The sequence below is a fragment of the Cetorhinus maximus genome, chromosome 28 (assembly GCF_964194155.1).
Source record: "Cetorhinus maximus chromosome 28, sCetMax3.hap1.1, whole genome shotgun sequence".
In the NCBI taxonomy this organism is placed as follows: Eukaryota; Metazoa; Chordata; class Chondrichthyes; order Lamniformes; family Cetorhinidae; genus Cetorhinus; species Cetorhinus maximus.
In genome coordinates, this window is record NC_135906.1 from 17,858,749 (window position 1) to 17,885,661 (window position 26,913).

At 45.3% G+C, this 26,913-nt stretch overlaps 2 protein-coding genes across 6 annotated transcripts in view; one reads left to right on the top strand and one right to left on the bottom strand.

Annotated features, from left to right (window-relative positions):
- Positions 1 to 2,695: 2,695 nt before the first annotated feature.
- tmem205 (transmembrane protein 205) lies at positions 2,696 to 15,727 on the bottom strand. The gene is made up of 4 exons (XM_078531301.1): positions 15,596 to 15,727; positions 6,635 to 6,753; positions 5,371 to 5,534; positions 2,696 to 3,173 (listed from the first exon to the last, which is right to left on the bottom strand). Exons 2-4 carry the CDS (start codon positions 6,732 to 6,734, stop codon positions 2,871 to 2,873), a joined length of 567 nt encoding a protein of 188 aa, XP_078387427.1. The 5' UTR covers positions 6,735 to 6,753; positions 15,596 to 15,727; the 3' UTR covers positions 2,696 to 2,870.
- Positions 15,631 to 26,913, top strand: part of LOC144668864 (coiled-coil domain-containing protein 159-like) — a 28,842-nt gene continuing 17,559 nt past the window's right edge. For 2 of the 5 annotated variants that reach the window (XM_078531295.1, XM_078531297.1), the window contains exons 1-2: positions 15,631 to 15,768; positions 23,366 to 23,442. In XM_078531295.1, the coding sequence (XP_078387421.1) occupies positions 23,383 to 23,442 (60 nt within the window). In that variant the 5' untranslated portion in view covers positions 15,631 to 15,768; positions 23,366 to 23,382. Of the gene's footprint in view, positions 15,769 to 15,828; positions 15,905 to 23,363; positions 23,443 to 26,572; positions 26,756 to 26,913 lie in introns of those variants that run through there. The other 3 variants (XM_078531296.1, XM_078531299.1, XM_078531300.1) reach the window with 3 other exon arrangements.

Below are 26,913 nucleotides of genomic sequence, written 5' to 3' on the forward strand. Positions count from 1 at the left end.
TACAATTCCAGCTATCATCTCGGTCATCAGCAGTAACATCTGCACAGCCCGTGGCTAGAACATGTGATCTTCCTGCTATACGATCGCTCAGAGACAAGACTATCTTTAAGCCAACGTTAGCTTTTATTTTAAAAAAAATGATTCCTTTCTAACTTTCATCCTAGCTCCATGTGTGGGGATCCCTATCAGTGGCAAAGGCACAGGTTGAGGATTTGTTAATAGTTCGAAACAACAGAAAATCACAAACTATACATCACTTACTCACCTGGAACACACAGGCCCAGGGAGACTGGGAGACGTGGGTACGTTTGCAGGGGATAAAGAGTCACTCTGACTGCCTGCCCCGTCTGTGTAATCTTGCCTGTACCCAGTAGTGCTGGAAAGGTGCATGCAGTGCCCAGTGCTACTCTCAAGGGCACTGCAGGGCATAGACTGAGTCATTAATGTGGATAATATAATGATTCAGCTTCTCTTGGTTTGATTAGACATAATGCTGAGATTATTCTATTAAATGGTGCTTCCTCAGATGAACACATCAAGAGCTTGTTTTTCTGGTCAGTGACATTGTGGCAATTCAGTGCCATTCTTATTAATCTAATCACATTGGCCACACTCACCTGGAATGTCACCTCTTGCAAAACTCATTCAGAAAAGAACATATGGAAAAACTCAGGAGGTCTGGCAGCATCTGTGGATACAGAAACAAGTTAATGTTTCAGGTCAGTGACCTTTCATCAGAATTAGGAAGTCAGGAAGCTAATAGCTTTTATGTAAGTGAAATGGGGAAGGGTGAAAAAAGAACAAAAGGGCAGGTGATAGGAAACATTAAATAACAAAAGAATTGGTGGTGATGGGCAAAGGAGAGTGGTGATGGGACAAGTAAAGAAACAAAAGATGTCTCCAGAGACGCTGTGAATGCAGAATAATGAACAGCTGTAAAGTGCCTGACTGAAAGATGAGGTGCTGTTCCTCCAGCTTGCACTGAGCTTCATTGGAAAGGGGTCTGAGGTCAGAGGTTTCAGTGTGAGAGCCAGGAGGAGGATTAAAATGACTGGAAGCTCAGGGTCATGCTTATGGACTGGTGTTCCACAAAGTGGTCACCCAATCTGTGTTTGGTCTACCCAATATAGAGGAGACTGCATTGTAAGCACTTTACAGCTTTCTGGACTCAACACTGAGTTCAATCGTTGCAGATTGCAATCTCTGCTCCCCATTTTGTTTCCTTTGCATGTGTCAGCCTTAATCTTGATTTTCTCATTTTTGCTTTTGGATGGTGGCTGTTCATTATTCTGCCAAAACCATGCATGCACAGTTGTACTGTTTCACTCCATGTCGTCACAGTGAGCGGCAGCGTAGGCATGGGCTACAAGCAGAGATGCTTATCAAACAAACTGTTATTAAAGGCAGTGATTTTAAAAAGCCTCCCCCTTCCTGAGTCAGTGTGTGGACGGGAGGAATGGAGCCGCGGATTGGGAGGGGAGGCTTCTGGTCCACCTGGTGACAACCAGAAACTGCGGAGAGGCCGCGCCTGACTGCCTGCCCACCCACCCACCCACCCACCCACCACGGAGCTCAGAAACTGGGTGAACAGCTTCAGGATCTGAATGAGATTCAACCGGCACCATATCTCCTGCAAACTGTGTCTCCTGAAAACAACATCACTGGTCATCTGCGGACAAGCGTGCACGCGCAGACGGGTATCAGCTGCCATCTTGCATTGACAGGAGAGACAGTGTATTCTGCCATTCACACCTCCTCTCAACACATCTTTTGTTTCTTTACTTGTCCCATCATCAGTCTCTTTGGCCCGTCATCAACAACTCTTTTGTTTCCTGTGTCTGGTTCTCTATCACAGGCCTTGCGTTTTTTTCCACCCTCCCCCATTTCACCTGAGTGAAAGCTATCACATTTCTAACATTCCCCATTCTGATAAAAGGTTAGGATCCGAAACATTCACTGTGTTTCTCTCTCCTCACATGCTGCTGAGTATTTCCAGCATTTTCTGTTTATATTTCAGGTTTTCAGCATCCGCAGTATTTTGCTTTTGGATATACACATTCCTGTATCCAACCCAATACTATATGATGGCAAAGTAGCTTATTTGTGCTTATAAACTGAGGGAGCATCAGTGCCTTAATTAGAAATCTGTTTTAACTTTTCTAATTTTTATCAAGCAGCTCCATGAACAATGCAGTCCAGGTTAGAGTCAGAGAAAACCTGCCTTTGCACATCTTCGATCATGTACATTAACTGCAACCTTATTTCCATTTCCAGCACTGACCATCCTTGTACACTTGATGATGATGATGCTTCTAGATCCCAGGGCTGCCGTCAGGGCAGCAGGGGGACACCAGCCTGTTTTACATTACCACCCAGTGCTGATCTCTGTCAGATTCTGAGCCAGAGTGAAGCTGGTGAATCTAGTTACACTTCACATAAAAGAAAGCTGGAATTGCAAAACAAGACAGAGTTAATGGTCCCAAGAGAAGGCTGCAGTGTCAGGGACATAACCATTTCACCAAGAGTGATTTAACACAATATCAACCTGGGTTTTGTGCTTGGACTCGCACTGACAAGGAGCTGAAATGTCACAAACTCATCTCATGTAGCACCCTTCCTAAAGAGGCATAGGTTTGCAACCTTTGACCTGGCCTGGACCCCAGGGCTAGAAGGACAATGAGGTAACCCACTGCTCTTCAGAGTATAAAGCTTTCAGAAACTGGGCTGTTTCCTGTTGAAGAACAGTGATTGACATAGTTAAAACACAATGATCAAAATGGAGATAACACACAGAGATTACGATGTCCAGAGTATTGCAAAATCCCTAAAGGAATATTTCAGCAGAGGCAGAGGAAGGTAACAGAGATTTTCTAGAAAGTCTTCAAATTGGCTGCAGTGTAGAACAGATTCAGTCCATTACAGATAACACAGATCAGGTTACACACCATGGAGAGGACATGGTACTTGACAAAGCGTTGGCTCAGTTTCTGATATTTAGGGTCCTTCTTCTTCAGCTTCTTGTAGAGTTCTCGGTTGGTTCCAAACCCCACCTCCTCCCCCAAGTCGTGTTCCTTCTCAATCTCGTGCATCTGAAACATGATCTCCGTTGTGGTTTCACCAAACCACTGGGCGTTGAGTGCAGAGAGGATCACGCAGACAAAAAATGATGTTATCTGAGAGAAAATAGGAATGGGTGGGAGTAAGATCAATTAAATTACTCTTGAATATCTCCAACCACAGTCAGTTTCCCTGGGCTCACTCGTCTCCTGCGGAAGACAGCATGGACTCTTAGCCCAGGAGTTCACCCCTGCTGCTTTTTGGCCGCTATAAGGGTTAATGACAGCGCCTCTACCACCATCATCAGAGATGCAAACACAGCTGGGACATCTCTGTGGCATTCTGCCGAGATTGGGAACTCTGTCATGTGAGGAGTCTGAACTATTTCTATCCAGGTGGCATCTTGCACCAGAGTTTCAACTCACTGACTCTTTTCCACAGACTCTATCTCCACCTTAGTTTATGTATCTCTCAGGAAATCCACTTTGTATTGTGTTCACTTCATTGCTAAAGTTAGTGAATTGCAGAAAATTCCCTCACCCCCTATGGCTGCCCCCACAACCCACCACCCCCCATCCTCCCCCACCCTCCCGTCTCCATGCTAATTAGCTGATCGCAGCCAGGATAATGGGTGAGATCAGCTAGTGCACGAATCACAAAAGGTTAGTATGCAGGTACAGCAGGTAGTTAGGAAAGCTAATAGAATGTTATCATTTATTGTGAGGGGAATTGTTTAAAAAAGTAGGGAGGTTATGCTTCAGTTGTACAGGGCACTGGTGAGAGCACATCTGGAGTATTGTGTACAGTTCTGGTCCCCTTATTTAAAGAAAGATGTAAATGCGTTAGAAGCAGTTCAGAGAAAATTTACTAGACCAATACCAGGAATGAGCGGGTTGTCTTATGAGGAAAGGCTGGACAGGTTAGGCATGTATCCACTGGAATTTAGAAGAGTAAGAGGCGAATTAATTGAAACCTTTAAGATCCTGAGGGGTCTTGACAAGGTGGACGTGAAGAGGATATTTCCCCTTGTGGGAGAATCTAAAACTAGGGGTCACTCAGTTAAAACAGAGACGAGAAATTTTTTCTCTGGGGTTCGTGAGTCTTTGGAACTTTCTTTCTGAAAAGGCGGCGGAAGCAGAGTCTTTGAATATTTTTAAGGCTGAGCCAGATAGATTCTTGATTAACAAGGGGGTGAAAGGTTATCTGGGATAGGCAGGAATGTGGGGTTGAGGTTACATTCAGATCAGCCATGAACTTATTGAATGACGGGGCAGGCTTGAGGGGCCGAGTGGCCTATTCCTGCTCCCAATAGTTATTTTTTTTGTTATTCATTCATGGGATGTGGGCCAGCATTTATTGCCCACCCCTAATTCCCTTGGGAAGGTGGTGGTGAGCTACCTTCTTGAACCTCTGCAGTCCATGTGGTGTAGGTACACCCACAGTGCTGTTAGGGAGAGAGCTCCAGGATTTTGACCCAACGACAGTGAAGGAACGCCAATATATTTCCAAGTCAGGATGGTGAGTGACTTGGAGGGGAACTTCCAGGTGGTGGTGTTCCCATCTATCTGCTGCCCTTACCCTTCTAGATGGTAGCGGTCGTGGGTTTGGAAGGTGCTATTGAAGGAGCCTTGGTGAATTCCTGCAGTGCATCTTGTAGATGGTACACACTGCTGCTACTGTGTGTCGGTGGTGGAGGGAATGAATGTTTGTGGATGTGGTGCCAATCAAGTGAGCTGCTTTGTCCTGGATGGTGTCGAGCTTCTTGAGTGTTGTGGGAGCTGCACTCATCCAGCTAAGTGGGGCGTATTCCATCACACTCCTGACTTGTGCCTTGTAGATGGTGGACAGGCTTTGGGGAGTCAGGAGGTGAGTTACTCGCTGCAGGATTCCTGGACTTTGACCTGCTCTTGTAGCCACAGTATTTATATGGCTAGTCCATACGGCATAGCTGTATGTTCATATGTATGTTCGTAGAACACTACAACTGACCTCAACATTCCTGGACTTGGGGGTAGGGAGGAATCATTTGGGAATCTAACTTCTGTTCACTACCTAGTGATTCCTGCTGGGAAGTGAACAAGTTTAACAAAGGAGGGTCGCGTAAATTGTGGTACAATCACTGTTGACTCGCACATGAGGAAAGGTCAGCAGACAGGTGGCTGTGGAATCCCACTGCAGCAACAGTCAAAAGCCTTTAGGAGAGCAGGAGGAGCAACTGGAAGTACAAACGTAGTTATCTTTTAAGTTATTGGATACTGACTCTAGGTTACTGTACATGATCTCTATATTAGCTGTATGTTGTTTCTGAGTTACCTGAATGGCTTCATCGTTGTCGAGTAACTCGTGCGGATGATACAATGCGTAAAGAGCCAGATTGAGGAATGAGCCTCCCAGCACAGAGTAAAAATAGTAAGGAAACAGGCTGCTTTGAACTAAGCCGAATGTATGTCTGTTAATACTGTTAATCAGAACAAAACCTGTGGAGAAAGAACAGTTTTAAAGCCTTTAAAATTCTGATTTTACCTCACGGACAAAGATACAAAGATTTAAAAAAAAATCTTCTTTACACAAAAAGTGATCAACACTTGGAGCACACTTCCAGCAGAAATCTAGCAGTGAAAATCCTGAATCATTTGAATAACAATTGGCTGCTGCAGGGGGGAGTATAGTATTTTTCCAGATGGGCTGAATAACCTTGATAATCTGAAATCATCTCGTAAATCTCCCTCTGATCCCCCTTCCTGTACTGTTAGGAGGTAATTGGTCTACACTTGCTACGTGCTGAGACTAATTCAGCTGAGAACAGGGACTCCGGGGATGGGCAGTATATGCTGGCCCAGCCAGCGACGCCCGCATCCCAAGAATGAATAAAAAGCGGTAACGGTTTGGCACTGGAACCTGGGGAAACCATCAGCAAACCACAAACCAAAGCCTGTGGGTTATTAAAGTTCTTGCAAATGTTGCACATTCAGTTAGTGCTTTTATGTCAACATTCGATATTGAAACTACGTGTAAAGATTTACAACAGTAATTTTGTATGTAAGCAGTTGCTTGCAATAATGTTGTTGCAGATTCTGGCCAGCAGCAGACTCTACCTTGTAAAATCTTGTATAAAATAAAACCTAATATATTGCAACTACCCATGTAGCGTACGATTAAAAACCAACTTTGAGAAACTATAAGTTCTCCCCACTCCCGGGCTATGTTGATCTTTCTGTAGGATTCTGGTTTCTATATTCCCCCAGCTCCAGTTCACCACGCTGTTAGTGAGTCGCTAATTATCGTGCTCATTATCTTGTATACCATTCACAGCTGCTTCGAGGGCTTCAGGAGGGAGCAGAACCGGACATCAACTCCAAAATTATTTAAAATGTTTTTTTTTTAAAAAACAAACAAGAAAATATGCCATTAAAGAATAGCATTAAAATACTTCCATGAATAAAAAAATTGTCAATTTGTGACAGACAGTCTCAGGCGTCGATCTGTGATTAAATTGTTGATGGGAAGGATCGGAACACAATCTTTGAAAACTGTGACCTTATTAACTCTGTACTGCTGGCTCCCTCCTGCATCTTACCCGATATGAACGACACCCATATCTGCATGCCCCAGGAGGTAGACAGTATAATCAGATGGGCTGTTTTAACCAGGGTGGTAGGTTCTCCTTCTGTTGGCATTCTGTATTCTTGTCAGGCTCTGTTTTATTACAATAAAGAAAAATTAATGTATTTTATTTATCCCAGTTTTCATCTCTCCTAAGACGTCAACTCTTGGCGGGGAGCACATTTCCTGGAACTGGCACCCCTCCACTACTGAGTCCAAGTGAAATGCTTTTTAAAACAAAAAGAATTCTGTTTTTAATTGCAAAAGCAAAATCCTGCAGATACTGGAAATCCGAAATAAAAACAGAAAATGCTGGAAAAGCTCAGCAGGTCTGGCAGCATCTGGGGAGAGAGAAACAGAGTTAAAGTTTCAGGTCTGTGACCCTTCATTAGAAAGGTCTCATCATCTCTCTCTACACATCTGGGTGCTATTTTTCATGTGTCTTGACTCGGTGGTGATACTCATGCCTGAGTCAGAAGGTTGTGGGTTCATAACCCACCCCAGGGACTTGACCCCACAATCTAGGCTGACACTCCCACAATAGAGGCACAGTCAGTCACTGCTTCACGTGAGGAAGCCTTTTGCTATTCTGACACCTTGAGCCCGTGATCCAGTGAAGTATGTCGTCTTTGGCCATGCACTAAACTTTTATGGACATGATGGGCCGAAAGGCCTCCAGCTGCTGTAAATTTTCTTCGTTTCTATGTAAACTGAAACCACGTGAATCCCATCTACTGTCCCCCAGATGGATGTAAAAGATCCTGCGTCAGGATGTGAACAATTTCTTCCTCAGCCAGCATCATTAAAACTGATGAGCTTTTTAACCTGAAGCTCTTTGTGGGACATCGCTCTGTGAAAATTCACTGGCACAAATTTCAACATTTCAGTAATTCTGGCGCAGTAACAAAATCAAGAACAAACTGCTTTGTTGAGCAAATCAAGAAAAGGCTAACAAACAGCAAATGTTGTAATTCTGAAACAAATATTGAAACTGTTTAAGACACATGGTCAGCTAGTTTCTGTGGAAAAATGAAAAGATATTATAACATTTTGTGTGTGTCACATCATGACATAGTGAGTAGCACTCTTGCCTCAGTCAGCAGGTTGTGGGTTCAAATTGCACTCCAGAAATTTGAGCACAAAATGTCAGCTGATACTCCCAATGTGGTACTTGTTGTGCGTTGCACAGTTGGGGGGTCAGTACTGAGGGAGCTCCACACTGTCAGAGGGTCAGTACTGAGGGAGTGCTGCACTGTCAGAGGGTCAGTACTGAGGGAGCGCTGCACTGTCGGAGAGTCAGTAGTGGGGGAGCTCCGCACTGTCGGAGAGTCAGTACTGGGGGAGCTCCGCACTGTCGGAGAGTCAGTACTGGGGGAGCTCCGCACTGTCGGAGAGTCAGTACTGGGGGAGCTCCGCACTGTCGGAGAGTCAGTACTGGGGGAGCTCCGCACTGTCGGAGAGTCAGTACTGGGGGAGCTCCGCACTGTTGGAGAGTCAGTACAGGGGGAGCTCCGCACTGTCGGAGAGTCAGTACTGGGGGAGCTCCGCACTGTCGGAGAGTCAGTACTGGGGGAGCTCCGCACTGTCGGAGAGTCAGTACTGGGGGAGCTCCGCACTGTCGGAGAGTCAGTACTGGGGGACCTCCGCACTGTCGGAGAGTCAGTACTGGGGGAGCTCCGCACTGTCGGAGAGTCAGTACTGGGGGACCTCCGCACTGTCGGAGAGTCAGTACTGGGGGAGCTCTGCACTGTCGGAGAGTCAGTACTGGGGGAGCTCCGCACTGTCGGAGAGTCAGTACTGGGGGAGCTCCGCACTGTCGGAGAGTCAGTACTGGGGGAGCTCCGCACTGTCGGAGAGTCAGTACTGGGGGACCTCCGCACTGTCGGAGAGTCAGTACTGGGGGAGCTCCGCACTGTCGGAGAGTCAGTACTGGGGGAGCTCCGCACTGTCGGAGAGTCAGTACTGGGGGAGCTCCGCACTGTCGGAGAGTCAGTACTGGGGGAGCTCCGCACTGTCGGAGAGTCAGTACTGGGGGAGCTCCGCACTGTCGGCGAGTCAGTACTGGGGGAGCTCCGCACTGTCGGAGAGTCAGTACTGGGGGAGCTCCGCACTGTCGGAGAGTCAGTACTGAGGGAGCTCTGCACTGTCGGAGAGTCAGTACTGGGGGAGCTCCGCACTGTCGGAGAGTCAGTACTAAGGGTATGCCACACTGTCGGAGAGTCAGTACTGAGGGAGCTCCGCACTGTCGGAGAGTCAGTACTGAGGGAGCGCTGCACTGTCGGAGAGTCAGTACTGAGGGTATGCCGCACTGTCGGAGTGTCAGTACTGGGGGAGCTCCGCACTGTCGGAGAGTCAGTACAGGGGGAGCTCCGCACTGTCGGAGAGTCAATACAGGGGGAGCTCCGCACTGTCGGAGAGTCAGTACAGGGGGAGCTCCGCACTGTCGGAGAGTCAGTACTGGGGGACCTCCGCACTGTCGGAGAGTCAGTACAGGGGGAGCTCCGCACTGTCGGAGAGTCAGTACTGGGGGACCTCCGCACTGTCGGAGGGTCAGTACTGAGGGTATGCCGCACTGTCGGATGTGCTGTCTTTCAGGTGAGAAAATAAACTGAAGCCCCTTCTGCCCTCTCATACGGATATAAAAGATACCATGGCAACATTTTGTGAAACAGCAGGTGACTTTCCCCGGTGTCCTGGATAATAGTTATCCCCGAATGTATATCACAGCAACAGATTATCTGGTAATTATCACACTTCTGTTTTTGACAGCTTGCTGTGTATAAATTGGCTGTCACATGTCCTACATTACAAAGTGAATACACTTAACAAAAGTATTTAATTGACTGTAAAGCACTTTGGGTCATTCTGAGCTCCTCACAGACACTATATAAATGCAAGCCTTTCTTTCTTTATTATAAACATTTTGTTTAAGATGAACCATATCCCAGGAACTGACTGTAAAATATTAAGAAAAAGAGGCTGACTTTTGAAGAACAGAAATAAGGCACTGATGAAGGATTCCATGTGAAACATAAGAACGTGGGAAATAGGAGGAGTAGGCTATACAGCCACTCAAGCCTGTTCTGCATTCGATGAATTCATGGCTGATCTGTGAACTCAACTATACTTCTGCATCCTATTTTTCTTTATTCTTTCATGGGATGCGAGTGTTGCTGGCAAGGCCAGCATTTGTTGCCCATCCTTAATTGCCCTTGAACTGAGTGGCTTGCTGGGCCATTTCAGAGGGGCAGTTAAGAGTCAACCACATTGCTGTGGGTCTGGAGTCTCATGCAGACCAAACCGGGTAAGGATGGCAGATTTCCTTCCCTAAAGGTCATTAATGAACCAGATGGGTTTTCACAACAATCGACAATGGTTTCATGGTCACCATTACTGAGACTAACTTTTCAATTAAATTTAAATTCCACTGGCTGGTGGATTTGAACTGGTGTTCCCCAGAGCATTACCCTGGGCCTCTGGATTACGAGTCCAGTAACATTACCACTACACCACCTTCTCCTCCCATCCTGTACCATTGGTTCCCTTTGTGCCCAAAAATTTATCAATCTCTGCCTTGAATAAACTCAGTAATTATCCACATCCCTCTGGGGTAATGTATTCAAAAGATTGACAACTTCTTCATTCCCAGTCCGAAAGGGCCGATCCCTTACTCTGGAACCATGACCCCTACGTTTTGACTCCACAGTCAGGAGGAAACACTAACTCGTGCTTTTTCTTTCAATCTGCTGTCCAGTTCTTATTTAATGGGCTATTGGCTTGCCTTGTGAAAAGTGGCCTCGCCCACACTGCAGAAATGCTTCTCTTGACTGCACTGTGTACTTATCCCCTCCTATTGTGACATTTACATTCAAAACTGTGAGCAAGCATGAATGGGAGATACATATAACAAGTGCCGAGAGTTATTAGGTAATACTGAATATACACCCAGCACCTTCTCTGGGGGTACTGACTCATCAAATGGCTACTCTATTCAGACACTGAACAGTGACTCCTACGAGAAGGCATCTGGCATGTGTGTGGCACAGTCAGCCTGCTACATACACATGGAGCCCTCTGTCCCTCCCCCAAGAAACAATGGCAGTGATTATTAAAGATGGTCAATCTACATCATCAATCTCACCATTATTGACATCACAGCCAGCTCTGCAGCAGCAGCTACTGAATCTACACAATTGTCGAGGTGGGGGTGAGAGTTGGGGATAACAGAAACTGCTACTGACTTTGTGTAGTGACTCTGCGCTGTGACCAGTGTGGCAATGCCTTCTACAATCTTAGGGAGCAGGACTGTTCACAGTGCTGCCTGACCACAGCCCTGTACTACTGTCTCTACTTCCTCTGATTTCTGCTGAGCTGCTTTGACTATAAGCTCGATATTCTGTTATAAAAACAAAAAACTGCGGATGGTGGAGGGGTCATGAGGACTTGAAACGTCAACTGTACTCTTCTCCACCGATGCTGCCAGACCTGCTGGGTTTTTCCAGGTATCGATATTCTGTTAGCAGTTCTGATGACAGGTCATCGATATGAAATGTTAACTCTATTTCTCTGCATGGATGCTGCCTGACCTGCAGTCTCTGTTTTGATTTCAGATTTCCAGCTTCCACAGTATTTAACTTTATCGACTGATAGACCAGATTGGCAAGTTTTTTATTGTGTCCATCACTAACAATGCAAGCTCTCTATAGGTTAGATATTATTAGCATTAAGATATTACAGATAAAGGTTTGTGTCACAGATTAGTCTGGACGTTTTATTGTTTAGAGTCAGTGATGAGTGATGAATGTTGGACGGGTCAATGTAGGGGAGGGGCCAGTGTGGGAGTGGGGTCGGGTTGGGAGAGGGGTCAGTGAGAGGGAGGGGTCAAAGTGGGGGTCTGTGTGTGTGGGAGGGGTTGGTGTGGCGAGCGGGTCAGCGTGAGGGGAGGGGTCAGCGTGAGGGGAGGGGGTCAGCGTGAGGGGAGGGGTCAGCGTGAGGGGAGGGGTCAGCGTGAGGGGAAGGGTCAGCGTGAGGGGAGGGGGTCAGCGTGAGGGGAGGGGGTCAGCGTGAGGGGAGGGGGTCAGCGTGAGGGGAGGGGGTCAGCGTGAGGGGAGGGGGTCAGCGTGAGGGGAGGGGGTCAGCGTGAGGGGAGGGGGTCAGCGTGAGGGGAGGGGGTCAGCGTGAGGGGAGGGGGTCAGCGTGAGGGGAGGGGGTCAGCGTGAGGGGAGGGGGTCAGCGTGAGGGGAGGGGTCAGCGTGAGGGGAGGGGTCAGCGTGAGGGGAGGGGTCAGCGTGAAGGGAGGGGTCAGCGTGAGGGGAGGGGTCAGCGTGAGGGGAGGGGTCAGTGGGAGTTGTTGGTCTGAAGGGAGGGGTCAGTGCGCAGGAAGGGGTCAGTGTGAGAGTTGTCAGTGTGGGGGAGGGGTCGGTGTGAGGGGGAGGAGTCAGTATGGGGAAGGGGTCAATGAGGGAAGGGGTATGAGTGGGGGAGGGGTCAGTGAGGGGAGAGGTATGAATGGGGATGGGGACAGTGTGTGGTAGGGGTCAGGTTCAATGGGGCATGGTCAGGTCAGAAGGAGGCGTGGTCAGGTCAGATGTCTCAGAGCGGCTACAGGACATTCTGAAGGGGGAGAGTGAACAGCCAGTGGTCGTGGTACACATTGGTACAAACGACATAGGTAAAAAAAGGGATGAGGTCCGAAAAGCAGAATATAGGGAGTTAGGAAGTAAATTGAAAAGTAGGACCTCAAAGGTAGTGATCTCAGGATTACTACCAGTGCCACGTGCTAGTCAGAGTAGAAATAGCAGGAAACATCAGATAAATACGTGGAAGGAGTCAGAGGAGGGGGAATCAAGGGCAAGAACAAAAGACAGAAAGGGGAATAAGAAAAGCGATAGGCAGAGAAATCAAAGGCATGAATCAAACAGGGTCTCAGTGAAAAATAGTGGGAACGGGACAAGTAATGTTAAAAAGACAAGCCTTAAGGCTTTGTGCCTTAACGCGAGGAGCATTCGCAATAAATTGGATGAAGGACAGACAAAAAGGAAAAGGCGGTGGAGTTGCATTGCTGGTTAAAGAGGAAATTAATGCAATAATGAGGAAAGATATTAGCTCCGACAATGTGGAATCTGTATGGGTAGAGCTGAGAAACACCAAGGGGCAAAAAACGTTAGTGGGGGTTGTATATAGACCCCTCAAACTGTAGTGGTGATGTTGGGAATGGCATTAAACAGGAAATTAGAGACGCATGCAGTAAAGGAACATCTGTAATTATGGGTGACTTTAATCTGCATATTGATTGGGCAAATCAAATTAGTAACAATACTGTAGAGGAGGAATTCCTGGAATGTATACGGGATGGTTTTCTGGACCAACACGTTGAGGAACCAACTAGAGAATAGGCCATCCTAGACTGGGTATTGTGTAATGAGAAAGGAATAATTGGCAATCGAGTTGTGTGAGGCCCCTTGGGGATGAGCGACCATAATATGATAGAATTCTTCATCAAGGTGGAGAGTGACGTAATTGATTCTGAGACTAGGGTCCTGAATCTTAATAAAGGAAACTACAATGGTATGAGACGTGAGTTGGCTATGATGGATTGGGAAACGTTACTTAAAGGGATGACGGTGGATAGGCAATGGCAAACGTTCAAAGAGCACATGGGTGAACTGCAACAATTGTTTATTCCTGTCTGGCACAAAAGTAAAATAGGAAAGGTGACCAAACCATGGCTTACAAGGGAAATTAGAGATAGTATTAGATCCAAGGAAGAGGCATACAAATTGGCCAGAAAAAACAACAGACCTGAGGATTGGGAGCAGTTTAGAATTCAGCAAAGGAGGGCCAAGGGATTCATTAAGAAGAGGGAAATAGAGTACGAGAGTAAGCTTGCGGGGAACATAAAAACTGACTTTAAAAGTTTCTATAGGTACGTGAAGAGAAAAAGATTGGTGAAGACAAATGTAGGTCCCTTACAGTCAGAAACAGGGGAATTTATAATGGGGAACAAAGAAATGGCTGACCAACTAAATACATACTTTGGTTCTGTCTTCACAAAGGAGGACACAAATAACATACCCGCAATGTTGGGGAACACAGGGTTTAATGAGAGGGAGGAACTGAAAGAAATCAGTATTATAAGGGAAATGGTGTTGGAGAAATTGATGGGACTGAAGACCCAGGACCTGATAATCTACATCCCAGAGTGCTTAAGGAAGTGGCCCTAGAAATAGTGGATGCATTGGTGGTCATCTTCCGAGATTCTATAGACACTGGAACAGTTCCTACAGATTGGAGGGTAGCTAATGTAACCCCACTATTTAAAAAGGGATGTAGAGAGAAAACAGGGAATTATAGAGTACTCAGCCTGATGTCAGTAGTGGGGAAAATTCTAGAGTCCATTATAAAAGATTTAATAGCTGAGCACTTGGAAAACAGTGGCAGAATCAGACAGTCAGCATAGATTTACGAAAGGGAAATCATGCTTGACAAATCTACTGGAATTTTTCCAGAATGTAACTAGTAGAGTTGATGAGGGGGAGCCAGTGGATGTGGTTTATTTGGACTTTCGGAAGGCTTTCGACAAAGTCCCACATAAGAGATTAGCGTGTAAAATTAAAGCGCATGGGATTGGAGGTTGTGTATTGAGATGGATAGAAAACTGGTTGGCAGACAGGAAACAAAGAGTAGGAATAAATGTTTTTTTTTCCCGAATGGCAGGCAGTAACTAGTGGGGTACCGCAGGGATCGGTGCTGGGACCCCAGCTATTCACAATATATATTAATGATTTAGATGAGGGAACTAAATATATCTCCAAATTTGCAGTTGACAACAAAGCTGGGTGGGAGGGTGAGCTGTGGGGAGGATGCAGTGTGATTTGGACAAGCTGGGTGTGGGCAAATGCATGGCAGATGCAGTATAATGTGGATAAATGTGAGGTTATCCACTTTGGTAGCAAAAACAGGAAGGCAGATTATTATCTGAATGGCTATAAATTGAGAGAGGGGAATGTGCAATGAGACCTGGGTGTCCTCGTACACCAGTCGCTGAAGGTAAGCATGCAGGTGCAGCAGGCGGTAAAGAAGGCAAATGGTATTAGCCTTTATAGTCAGAGGATTCGAGTACAGGAGCAGGGATGTCTTGCTGCAATTATACAGGGACTTGGTGAGACCACAACTGGAATATTGTGTGCAGTTTTGGTCTCCTTATCTGAGGAAGGACGTTCTTGCTATAGAGGGAGTGCAACGAAGCTTTACCAGACTGATTCCTGGGATGGTGGGACTGACATATGAGGAGAGATTGAGTCGGTTAGGATTATATTCGCTGGAGTTCAGAGGAATGAGGGGGGGATCTCATAGAAACCTATAAAATTCTAACAGGACTGGACAAGATAGATGCAGGAAGGATGTTCCCGATGGTGGGGGGAGTCCAGAACCAGGGGTCACAGTCTGAGGATATGGGGTAGACCATTTAGGACTGAGATGAGGAGAAGTTTCTTCACCCAGAGAGTGGTGAGCCTGTGGAATTCACCACCACAGAAAGTAGTTGAGGCCAAAACATTGTATGTTTTCAAGAAGGAGTTAGATACAGCTCTTGGGGTGAAAGGGATTAAAGGATATGGGGAGAAAGTGGGAGTTGGCTATTGAGTTGGATGATCAGCCATGATCATAATGAATGGTCGAGCAGGCTCGAAGGGCCGAATGGCCTTCTCCTGCTCCTAGTTTCTATGGAAGGGGCGGGGTCAGGTGGCAGTTTTTTTCAAGCGGGCGGTCTCGCGCTGTAAGGGTGACGAAAGGTGACCAGGAGCTCGACGGCAAACTTAACATTTTAATGGGTTTTGAGTAAATTCGCGGTGTCCGCGTTATTTTCAGAGCAACAAATCACACGCCGGAGCCCGGAGCTCTCCCCCTCGGCCGTCTGACAGCTCCTGTCACTCACCTGCTGCGCGCCTCAGCCGCCTCCTAACCTGCTGCCCCAGATTGACAGGAAAGGCCTTCAGAGAAGAAGTGGCATCGCTATGATCGACGTGGAACCGTGCCCGGGGCTTCCCAGCAATGGAACCAATCACAGCCAGATGGGCGGGGCCACGGTACTCCCGCCTTCAAGCTTGGGTGAATGACCGCCCCGCCCCCCACCGCCAGCCGCCGTTACGGAAGCTCATGTGTAACAAACCAATCCGCGGCGACGTAATGCGCTTGTGTTTAATCATATGGTTTGAAGTCTGGTGGTGGCTCAAAGCTACTACAGGTAAGTGAGACAGAACATTCAACTTACAGCTTTAAATTTTTGCTTAAAGATAGAAGGTAATTTTACTTAGAATTGATTTAGAACCTAAAGCAATTGAAAATTTACAAGACAATTATTCACTATAGTTGCATTATATTCATACAGCATTTACTAAATATTAAATCAACATCTTTTTAATTTGACACTGGTTTGATTTTTGCCCGTCTTCTTGACAAGAGAGCTGATTTGTGAGGAATTGATGGTTATTCTGAGAGAATGCATCCTCCAAGGGTCCCACGCTCACTTTAGCCACTCATTTTTATGAACCTGTGGAAGGTCTTGTGTGTTTTTATATTCCTTGCCAACTTACTTTCATAATCAATTTTCTCCCTCTTTATTAGCTTTTGAGTCATCTGCTGCTGGTTCCTAAAATATTACCAATCCTCTGGCCTACCATTAGTTTTCACCGCTTTATATGCCTTAGTTTTTGATTGGATACTCTCCTTGACCACCTTTGTTAACCACAGGTAGTTTTTCCTTCTCATCGAGTTCTTCTGTTTGACCAGGATAGATTTTTGCTGAGCGTTATGAAATATCTGCTTAAATGTCAGCCAATGCTCATCTACTGACCTTCCCCTTAGTCTGATTTCCCAGCCCGCTTTAGACAACACTTTCTTCATACCTCTATAATTGCCCTTATTTAAGTTGAGGACACTGGTTTGAGATCCGAGTTACTCACCCTCAAACTGAATTTGAAATTCTACCATGTTGTGATCGCTACCATCTAGAGAGGATCCTTAACAATGATATCTCTTATTAATCCCATCTCACTACACATTACTAGATGTAAAATAGCCTGTTCCCGGGAAGGTTCTGCAACGTATTGCTCTACGAAACAATCCCTGATGCTCTCTACAAATTCGTCTTCCATGTTACCCCTGCCAATCTGATTTGTCCAGTCAATATGCAGATTAAAATCACCCATGAAAATTGTAGCGCCTTTCTTCATTATTTCCTGATTTATACTTTGTCCTACAGTGAGGCAACTCTTCCGGTGCCTATAGACAACTCCCACCCATGACTTCTTCCCTTTGCTATTCCTTATTTCCACCCAAACTGATTGCACATCATGAGCTATTGCACCTATATCACTCCTCACCACTGCACTGATACCTTTACTAACAAAGTTACCCCACCTCCTTTTCCTTTTTGCCTATTTTTCCAGAACGTCTAATACCCATGAATATTGAGTTCTTAGTCTTGGTCACCCTGCAACCACGTCTTTGTAATAGTTATCAAGTCATGTTAATTTATTTCTATTTGTGCCGTCAACTCATCTATCTTGTTACAAATGCTGCGTGCATTCAGTTAAAGAGCCTTAAGCTTTGTCTTTTTACCATTATTACTCATTCTGGTTCTGATTACTGCTGCAATCTTCTGCTTATATTTTCTACCCCTTCTTGTCACACTTTGATTATCGTTCACCTCTTCGCTACCCTGTACCTCTGCTCTCTCCTTTCTTTTTGATTTTTTAAGCTTCCCTTCAATTGAACCCTTCCCCCCCCCCCCCAACTAGTTAGTTTAAAGTCCTAACTATAACCCTGGTTATACGATAGGGCACTGACCCCAGCATGGTTCAAATGAAGCCCATCCCAACAGAACAGCTCTTTCCTTCCCCAGTACTGGTGCCAGTGCCCTAAGAACTGGAACTCATTTCTCCCACACCAATCTTTGAGCCAAGCGTTTACCTCTCTAATCTTATTTACCCCATGCCAATTTGCACGTGGCTCAGGTAGTAAGCCAGAGATTATTACCTTTGTGGTCCTGCTTTTTAATTTAGCCCCGAGCTGCTTGTAGTCCCTCAGCAGAACCTCTTTCCTATGTCGGTGGTATCTAGGTGTCTAGGTGGACCACGACAACTGGATCCTTCCCCTCCCACTCCAAGTTCCTCTCCAGCCCAGAAGAGATGTCCTTAACCTTGGCACCAGGAAGGCAACACAGTCTTCGAGACTCTCTGTCTTTGATACAGAGAACAGTATCTATTCCCCTAACTATGCTATCCTCTATTACTACTACATTTCTCTTTTCTCCCCCCACTTGAAAGGCGCTCTGTACCATGGTGCTGTGGTCAGTTTGCTCGCCCTCCCTGCAGTCTGTGCCCTCGTCCACACCGGGAGCAAGAACCTCGAACCTATTGGACAAGGGCACTGGTTGAGGCTCCTCCAAAGCTAAATTCTGCATGTCCATACCTGCCTCGCTCGCAGTCACACCCTCCTGTCCCTGAACACAGTCCAAATTTGATGTAATTAATCTAAGAGGTGTGACTGCCTCCTGAAACAGAGTCCAGGTAACTCTCCCCCCTTCTCTGATGTGTCACAGTGTCCGCAGCTCTGACTCCAGTTCATTAACTCTGAGCCGAAGTTCCTCGAGCAGCCAACACTTGCTACAGATGTGGTCACCATGGATCGCACCGGTGTCCACCAGCACCCACGTACTACAGCTGCAACACATCACCTGCCCAACCATCTCTATTCTATTTAATTAATTAATTTGGATGTTAAATATTTTAAAAGTGAATTTCTTAACTGTATTCTTCAGCTGTAATAACGTCTCCTCATTTGAACCACTTGGCCAATCAAAAGAGACACGGAAGAGATACCCACCAATCACCTACCTGTTTTCCTTTGATGTCACATTTAGGCTCTGACAGGTAGAAACAGGTCCTCCTCTTGCACCCTCCTGTAGATGCTGCTGACTGCCTGTCCCAAGGTCCTCCTCTCACACTCCTCTAGGTGCTGCTGACTGCCTGTCCCAGGGTCCTCCTCTCACACTCTCCTCTAGGTGCTGCTGACTGCCTGTCCTGGAGTCCTCCTCTCAGACTCTCCTCTAGATGCTGCTGACTACCTGTTCTGGGGTCCTCCTCTCACACTCTCCTCTAGGTGCTGCTGACTACCTGTCCCGGGGTCCTCCTCTCAGACTCTCCTCTAGGTGCTGCTGACTGCCTGTACCAGCGTCCTCCTCTCGCACTCTCGCCGCCATTTTCTGAATCTGTATTCATTAAACTTAGCAACTCACGCAGTCGAGTTCAGTTTTAATGACACTATGTATGCCCAAAAACATAGTGTAGCCATGGGATCCACTCTAGGTCCAGTGCTCACTAATATTTTTGTCAGTTTCCACGAGAAACAAGTTTTTGATGGAATGAGTCCTAACCTCCTACCCTGTGCATATTTCTGATAAGTAGACGATACATTCACAACACTTGAATGTGCAGCCACATGTAAGGATTTCCTTACAGACCTTAACACGCTCCAGCCCACACTTAAGTTCACTTTTGAAATGGAGCAGTCTAACGCACTCCATTTCCTCAACATGCTGGATGAAAAATCCACTAATGGGTCCTCCACTGCTGTCGACTGCAAACATACCCTCACTGGTCAATATACGGGTTGGGATTTGTATTGTTCCGAGCAATATCAGCAATCTTTTAAATAAGGCCCTGGCCATTTGCTCACCTTGCAAGCTTGATGCAGAAATAGAGCACATCAAAGCTATCCTTTGCCGGACAATCCTGATCCTGATCAGATCATTGTTTGCTATGTATCATGCAAACTCGCAGATAGGCCAAAGGTCACCACTTTTGGACCTGGAAGGTGCCTGGTCTACCTCAAATTACCCTGGAAAGGCAAAGTATCTTAAAAATTTGAACAATGGGTTAAACAAGCAGTTTCACACTGATACTGTGCAGTGGCTACATGAATGGTATTTATCACGAACAGGATGCTACTGCCAATCCTAAAAGATGGTTCTTCCTACCACGTATTAAACTATATTGTGTGTGAATTTCAGTGCCAGAGCAATGCCAGGTACGTAGGCCGTATGTCCCAGCGATTGGCTGATCGAATTAAACAGCGTGTTCCTTCGGTTGTTTGTGGTGGCAGAGTATGAAATGTACTCAATCAGCGGGCGCTTACAAAACCCAAAACAGAATGTCTACTGTTAGATATGATTCTGTGATTGGGCAGCACTTGCTGAACAATCCTGAGTGCACTAATAGCGACACTAACAACCAATTTAAGATTGGAATTTTGGCTTGTATTGCTATGGGGTTGGAGTTTAAAAATAGGCAAGTCTTGTTACAACTGTACAGGGTGTTGGTGAGGCCGCACCTGGAGCACTGAGTCCCTGTATTTAAGAAAGTATATACTGGCATTGGAGGCAGTTCAAAAGAGATTCACTAGGCTGATTCCTGGGATGAAGGGGTTGACTTATCAAGAATGGCTAAACAGGTTAGGCCTTTATTCATAAGAGGTTAGAAGAATGAGGGGTGATCTTATTGAAACGTACAAGATTCTGAGGGGGCTTGACAGGGTAGATGTTGAGAAGATGTTTCCACTAGTGGTGGAATCTCGAACTAGGGGGCATAGTTACAGAATAAGGGGACACTCATTTAAAACTGAGATGCGAAGGAATTTCTTCTCAGAGGGCAGTGAATGTCTGAAATTCTCTACTTCAGAGAGTTGTGAGGCTAGATCACTGAAAGTATTTAAAGAGGAGGTAGATCAACTTTTGAAATATCGGGGAGTTGAGGGCTGTGAGGAGCTGGCATGATAGAGGAGTTGAGGCCTGGGGCAGATCAACCATGATCTTATTGAATGGCGGGACAGGCTTGAGGGGCCGAATAGCCTACTCCTGCTCCTATTATGTTCTAATCAGTCGAGCTCGTATCGTGGCTCATTTATGCTTGCTAAAACCAATATACTTTCATACGCAGGGACCTGTTCTCTGCAAAATGCTCAAGCCTTGCACCTTTTGACATGGAACTAACGTTTTTATCATAATATTTTTCTGGTTTATTGTGAAGTAGGTTTATGGGGATAAGTATAGTTGGTTCTGTCTGTGTGATTTAAGTATATTTGGAGTCAAGCAGACTGCAAGTTTTAAATCATCAAAGGAAGCTAGGTATAGAAATGTGCTTGACATGCTAATGAGTAAACATGGATGCTGGCTTAACATGTAAGATGTGCAGGGAATTTGCATTTTTTGAGAAATGAAAGGACTTTCAAAGCGATTTTAGTCTGTTTACAACTAGCCAGATAAGCAAGGCTAAGGAATGTTTTTCCCGAAGGTACTGACAATATATAGTGGCAACATGAAAGTTTTTATATTATGAGGAAGATAACAGTTTCAAAGACATATGGAACAGTAGAATTTATGTATTAAAAGGAGAGAAACATATATAAAGTAGAATGAAAGATAATGTGTCAGAAGGCCACCAACGATCTAACAGGAGTGTGTGAAATAGCCTTAATGAAACCTGCAGCATTTGTGCATAAGTCTGCTATCTAACAAAACTGAAGCTGTAGAAAAGCCATTTGGAATTCCACTGTCCAGGATATTGTGTTAACTTGCTGAGTTTGTTTTAAATCTAAAATCGATTTTTGGACTGTTGTCTTAAAGAGAATGTAACTGGGCCTCAGGTTAATTATGAATTTTAGGAGTTATTATAATAGTAATTGTAGTCTTATGTGCATGCTTGAAATCTTTTATTTTGTTAATAAATATTTATTTTAACTTTTAAAAATCTGTAAAGGTCTTTGGAATTACAACTTCTGAATTCAGTGCATGCATCCTATAATAAATACAAATTGCAAAACTGTTGTGATAGCATGACCAAGTTGCCCTCACGGATTTGGTCCACCTGGCACACATCATCTGCCACGTCATAACACTTTTTTGATTACCCAGGAGCTTGGGGAGCCTTATGGTTCCCCGTTGCTTTCTCCATGGCAATGCCTCAGCCAATCAAAGTCGACTTGCAACCAATCATCTTCCTTTTCTCCTACAGTATAAATTGTAATCATTTGAAATTTGGCATTCTTGTGTTTATCCTGATGAGTGCAAGATGGAAAGCTTCAACAACATGTCTCTCTTTTCAGCAATATTCGTATGCGTCTAGTAGATTCAACCCTGAACATGTCTGACCAATGCAAATAAGATGCTGAACTAAAATGTAAAGTCAGAGGAAACCTTTCTCGAATTGTATAGAGTTTGATACAATCTTGAATAGTGTGTCCAGTTCCTTTTACTAAGTTTTGGGGCAACATTGAAGCCGTGGAGATGATTCAGAGAAGAGACATGAGGCTGATGCATTGTGCAAGTGGGTATGAGGAAAGACTGTAGGAGCCTTGAATACTGACTGAGTGATGCTCTTTTTAGAGTATGTAAGTGATATGGGAAAAGAGAGATCTGGAATATAACGTAGAACTAAATTGTGAGGGAAGATGGGTTCGGATTAGCAGAAAACAAACTTTTCTTTACACAGAGAGGACATGGACTTCCAGGTAGAACAGAGAAGATGAAAAACCTGGATCAAGGAAGATAAAAACCAAATATCGGAATTGGGGTAGCCAGTATGAGGTTCTTCCAGATTGCCTAAGATGAGCTGAATGGGCATCCTCTTCCGTAATTATCTTGTAAACTTTTTGAGAGGTCATTTATCATTCAGTAGAGTTATCCCCCCCAGATTGGGAACATTGTGAATAATTGTAGTGCTCCACCATTGCCATGACTTGAGATCAGCTAGCTGGGCCCAAATCAGGGATTAAAGATGGGGTTTCCTGGTCAGTATGGACCATTGCAAACCATGTACAGCATCTAGCCTCGGACCATCTTGGAAGCCAACTTTTTCAATCTGCAACACACGATGAAGCAGTTCCTTGCGTTGCTGGGACACAGGAAGGCTGTGGCTGCAAAGATTTACAGCCCAGGGGTTAGATATTACTGCACCAGTACAAATTCTCAAGATTCTCATCAATCTAACAAGGCTACTCCTCTCAACTGCTGTAACCTGTAAATCATTCCTCTAGAAAATACATTTCAGTGATTTCACTGGGGAGTCACACATGGTGGGAGCACCTGTCACAGACGGTTTTACAATCGTCTGGCTGCCGAATTCATAGCCATATTCAATTTTTTTAAAACTTAATTTTATGACATCCAATAGGATACCATACAGCACTGAAGTTTTATTTTAACTTTTTCACACTAAATCATGTACTTTCTCAATATATTTATTAGATGTTACAAGGAACCATCAGTAAGTGACAATTCATTGTAATTAATGGGATGAAAAGTAACACAAATCAATAATGTCCCAGTGAGTTTGTTTAAAGGAATTAGGAAGCTTTGAGAGGTTCCGTGACCATTATTAGCCTAATTGTCGCCGGATCAGAATCCTGGAACTTCCTCCCAAACATTGGGAGCACCTTCACCACACAGATTGCAACAGCTCAAGGAGGTGGCTCACGACCACCTTCTCAAGAGCGACTAGAGATAAGCAACAAAATGCTGGCCTTGCCAGCGACGTCACCAAGAAGGAATTCTTTACAAAGCCAATGAGATTGTAGTAAAGAGAGGAACAATTTGTAGTGAAACTATAGATGAAATGCTGTGACGGATTTTTGTGCTTTGCTTTTGCAGTTTGATCACTTTGAGAGATGAATACTGATATTTCGCTCATGTCTCGGATAGTCACAGATAGTGATGTGGATACTATGGTAAGTCAGCGCTGCTCAAATTAGACATGTGCCTCGTGGCTTTGAGGCAACAATGTGCAAGGTTAAAAGTGGCAAGTGATGATCATTGCAAGGGCTGCTAGGGACAGCGAGTACGAATTCTATTCATTGCCTGTTCACATCCTTGTTATCACATTTGACCCTGAGATGAGCTTCCAACCTCATATCCGTGCCATCTCTAAGATTACCTATTTCCACTGCCGTAACATCACCAGACTCCACCCCATCTCCATTCATCTGCTGCTGAAACCCTCCATGCCTTCATTACCTCAAGACTCGACCACTCCAATGCACTCCTGGCTGGCCTCCCATATTCTATCTTGAGGTTATCCATATGCTGCCCATGCCTCAACTTGCACCAAGTCCCGGTCCCCTACACTGGCTCCCAGTCAACCAACGCCTTGATTTCAAAATTCTCATCCTTGTTTTCAAACCTCTCCATGGTCTTGTTCCCTTCCTATCTCTGTAATCTCCTCCAGCCCCATGATCCTCCAAGATAAGTGTGCCCCTCTAATTCTGGCCTCTTGTATTCCCAATCATAATTGCTCCACCACTATTGGCCACGTCTTCAGTTGCTTAGGCCCCACGCTCTGGAATACCCTCTCTTCACTTCTCCACCTCGCTCTCCTCCTTAAGGACGCTCCTTAAAACCTACCTCTTTGACCAAAATTTTGGTCATCTGACCTGCTATCTCCTTATGTGGCGCGGTGTCATACTTTGTTTTATAATGCTCCTGTGAAGCGTCTTGAGGTGATTCATTACAATAAAGACGCTATATAAATACAAGTTGTTGTAGAATCATGGAAATTAAGTCTCAGAAGGAGGCTATTCAGCCCATGACATCAGTACCGGTCAAAAAAGAGCTATCCAGCCGAATACCTGATCCGTAGCCATGTAAATTACCATAGGCACTTCAAGTACTTTTTCAGCATGATGAGGATTTCTGCCTCTACCAGCCTTTCAGACTGTCAGTTCCAAACCCCTACCACCCTCTGGGTGGAAACATTTTCTCCTGAACTCCCTCTAATCACAGATCCTTCTGCCAATCTCTTTAAACCTATTCATCCTGCCTATTGACCCCTTGCTAAGGAGAATAGATCCTTCATAACCACTCTGTCAAGGCCCCTCATAATTTGACACACGGCAATTAAATCTCCCTCAGCCTTTTTCTGTTCCAATCAAAACAACCCCAGCCTATCTAGGATGAAAGCAAAATACTGCGGATGCTGTAAATCTGAAATAAAAACAGAATAAAATCCATCACAGTATAAAATCCATCACATTTCTACCCCTCTTTGACCCTGAAGAAGAGTCATAAGGACTCAAAACGTTAATTCTGTTTCTCTCTCCACAGATGCTGCCAGACCTGCTGAGTTTTCCCAGCCTATCTAATCTTTGTTCATCGCCAAAATTCTCCAGCCTTGGCAACGTCCTCACAATCTCCTCTGTACCTTCTCTAGTGTGTTCATACCCTTCCTGTAACTTGGTGACCAGGACTCTACACAGCACGCTAGCCATGGCCTAACTAATGTTTTAATTCATCCCCTTCTCTTTCTTTTCCTCTTTTCTATTGTTCTTGGACTATGAGATCTGGAGGTTGCACTCTTTGTGTTAAACAGAACAATGGGATCAGTCTGCCCAGCTGTAGTAAAAGAAAAGGGCAAATACTGAGTTACTTGAGTAGAGAGAAAACACTTCAAGCAATTCTTATTACTGAGTGTCCCAAAGTCCAAATAGCAGTACCTACCAATGCCGCCGCAGAACAGGTTGGGTAGTGCTGAATCAGGTGTCACCAATGACCATTCCTGTGGTGCCATTCCAAAGCTCTCCCCATGTCCCTCAGCTACACCCTTTAACTTAGAGTATCCTTGTGAGTATGATGAAAAATAGGCCAGTCCTCAGCTATATTTATGCATATCACACAATCTTGACATTCCCATCATGGTAAGAGCTCCAACTTCTGGCACATCAAGCATGCAGAGTTCACTGAAAACAGAGCTACTATATTCCTTAATATCACATCTTCCAAAACACCTTCTGCTACCCCCAAAACAAGCTATTTCATACCTTGTTAACTAGGGGCATCCAGCCATTGACGTACCCAGATGATACAAAGATAGCAAGCCAAGTGTTCTCATTTGGGTCCTATTGGGAATTGAGTTGTGAGCCATCATGTACTGTTTCCACCTGCAATAGATTCAAAGGGCAAGTTAAGATCAATGTTCAGATCTGTGCAAATGGAACCCTAGAGCAATGATGGGTAGAGGCTGTGCTGGGGAGGGGACATTTTACTCACATTTTACCTCAAAATTGCAAAGCAGTGTTGGCAATGTTCAAATTCCTCCCACCATGTGAATGAGCTGTAATCTCCTCCAGCTCTACAACCCTCTGAGGTCTCTGCGCTCCCCCTAGTCTGACCTCTTGTGCATCCTCAATTTCCTTCACCCCACTATGTACAGCTATACATTCAGCTGCCAAGTCCCTAAGCTCTGGAATATCCTCCCTAAACCTCTCTGCCTCTCCCTCTCTCTCTCTCTGCCTCTCTCTCTCTCTCTCTCTCTCCCTCCCTCCCTAAAACCTATCTCTTTAATCAAGTCTAACCTAATATCTCCCAATGTGGCTTGTTATCAAATGTTGTCTGATAATGCTCCTGAGCCTTGTGATGGTTACCTACATTAAAGATGCTACAGAAATGCAAAAGCAAAACACTGGATGCTGGGAATCCGAAATTAAACAGAAAATGCTGGAAATACTCAGCAGGTCAAGTTTTGTAAGGTAATGTTTCAGCTCAAGATGACCTTTCATCAGTTTTGATGGAAGGTCATCTTGCCACATTAACTCTGTTTCTCTCCACAGATGCTGCCTGACCTGCCACATCAATGCAAGTTGTTGCTAAGCCAGCCCAGCTCACGGCCTGCTGAGTGTTCTGACATTGGTTCCAGAAATGGGTTGGCTCCTAACTGTAGTCAAACGAAGAAGGTGGCAGACAGATGAATTGCCTGTCGCTCAGTGTGGGCTGAAGTGATATGGAGTGTAGTCAGCCGGGGACAAAAGGCTGCACCATTTAAGGGAAATGCTCAAAGGTCTGTTTGCCATTTGTGTTCTACTGCAGACACTGGACTGAGATGCTGACAGCAACAGCCGTATAATCCAAGCATTGAACAGCAAGAGCGGCCTGTTAGTGGGATTTCACTTAAAAAGAGCAGTGGTGGGAATAACTGCAGCAAACAGCTATACTAGTGAATCCCAGGAACTCGCACCAGGAGCAGCTCCTGGGCTGTCTGTAAGCTGCAAGGTAAAGCTTGCTCCCACCCTCCCTGCAAACCATACCACATACATTATATATATATTGCCAACACTGCAAGATTATGATTTCTAACTGGGGGGTGGTTGGGTAGGGGGGTATGGTTCCAGGGATCAGAGATCTGAAGGTAATTTGGTTCCTTTGGAAAT

Excerpts from the sequence above, each read along its gene's own strand:
- tmem205 (XM_078531301.1), bottom strand. The coding sequence starts at position 6,734 with ATGCCAACAGAAGGAGAACCTACCACCCTGGTTAAAACAGCCCATCTG. Across the intron at positions 5,535-6,634 it reads ATGGGTGTCGTTCATATCGG|GTTTTGTTCTGATTAACAGT; the intron begins GTAAGATGCAGG and ends CTTTCTCCACAG. Across the intron at positions 3,174-5,370 it reads ACAACGATGAAGCCATTCAG|ATAACATCATTTTTTGTCTG; the intron begins GTAACTCAGAAA and ends ATTTTCTCTCAG.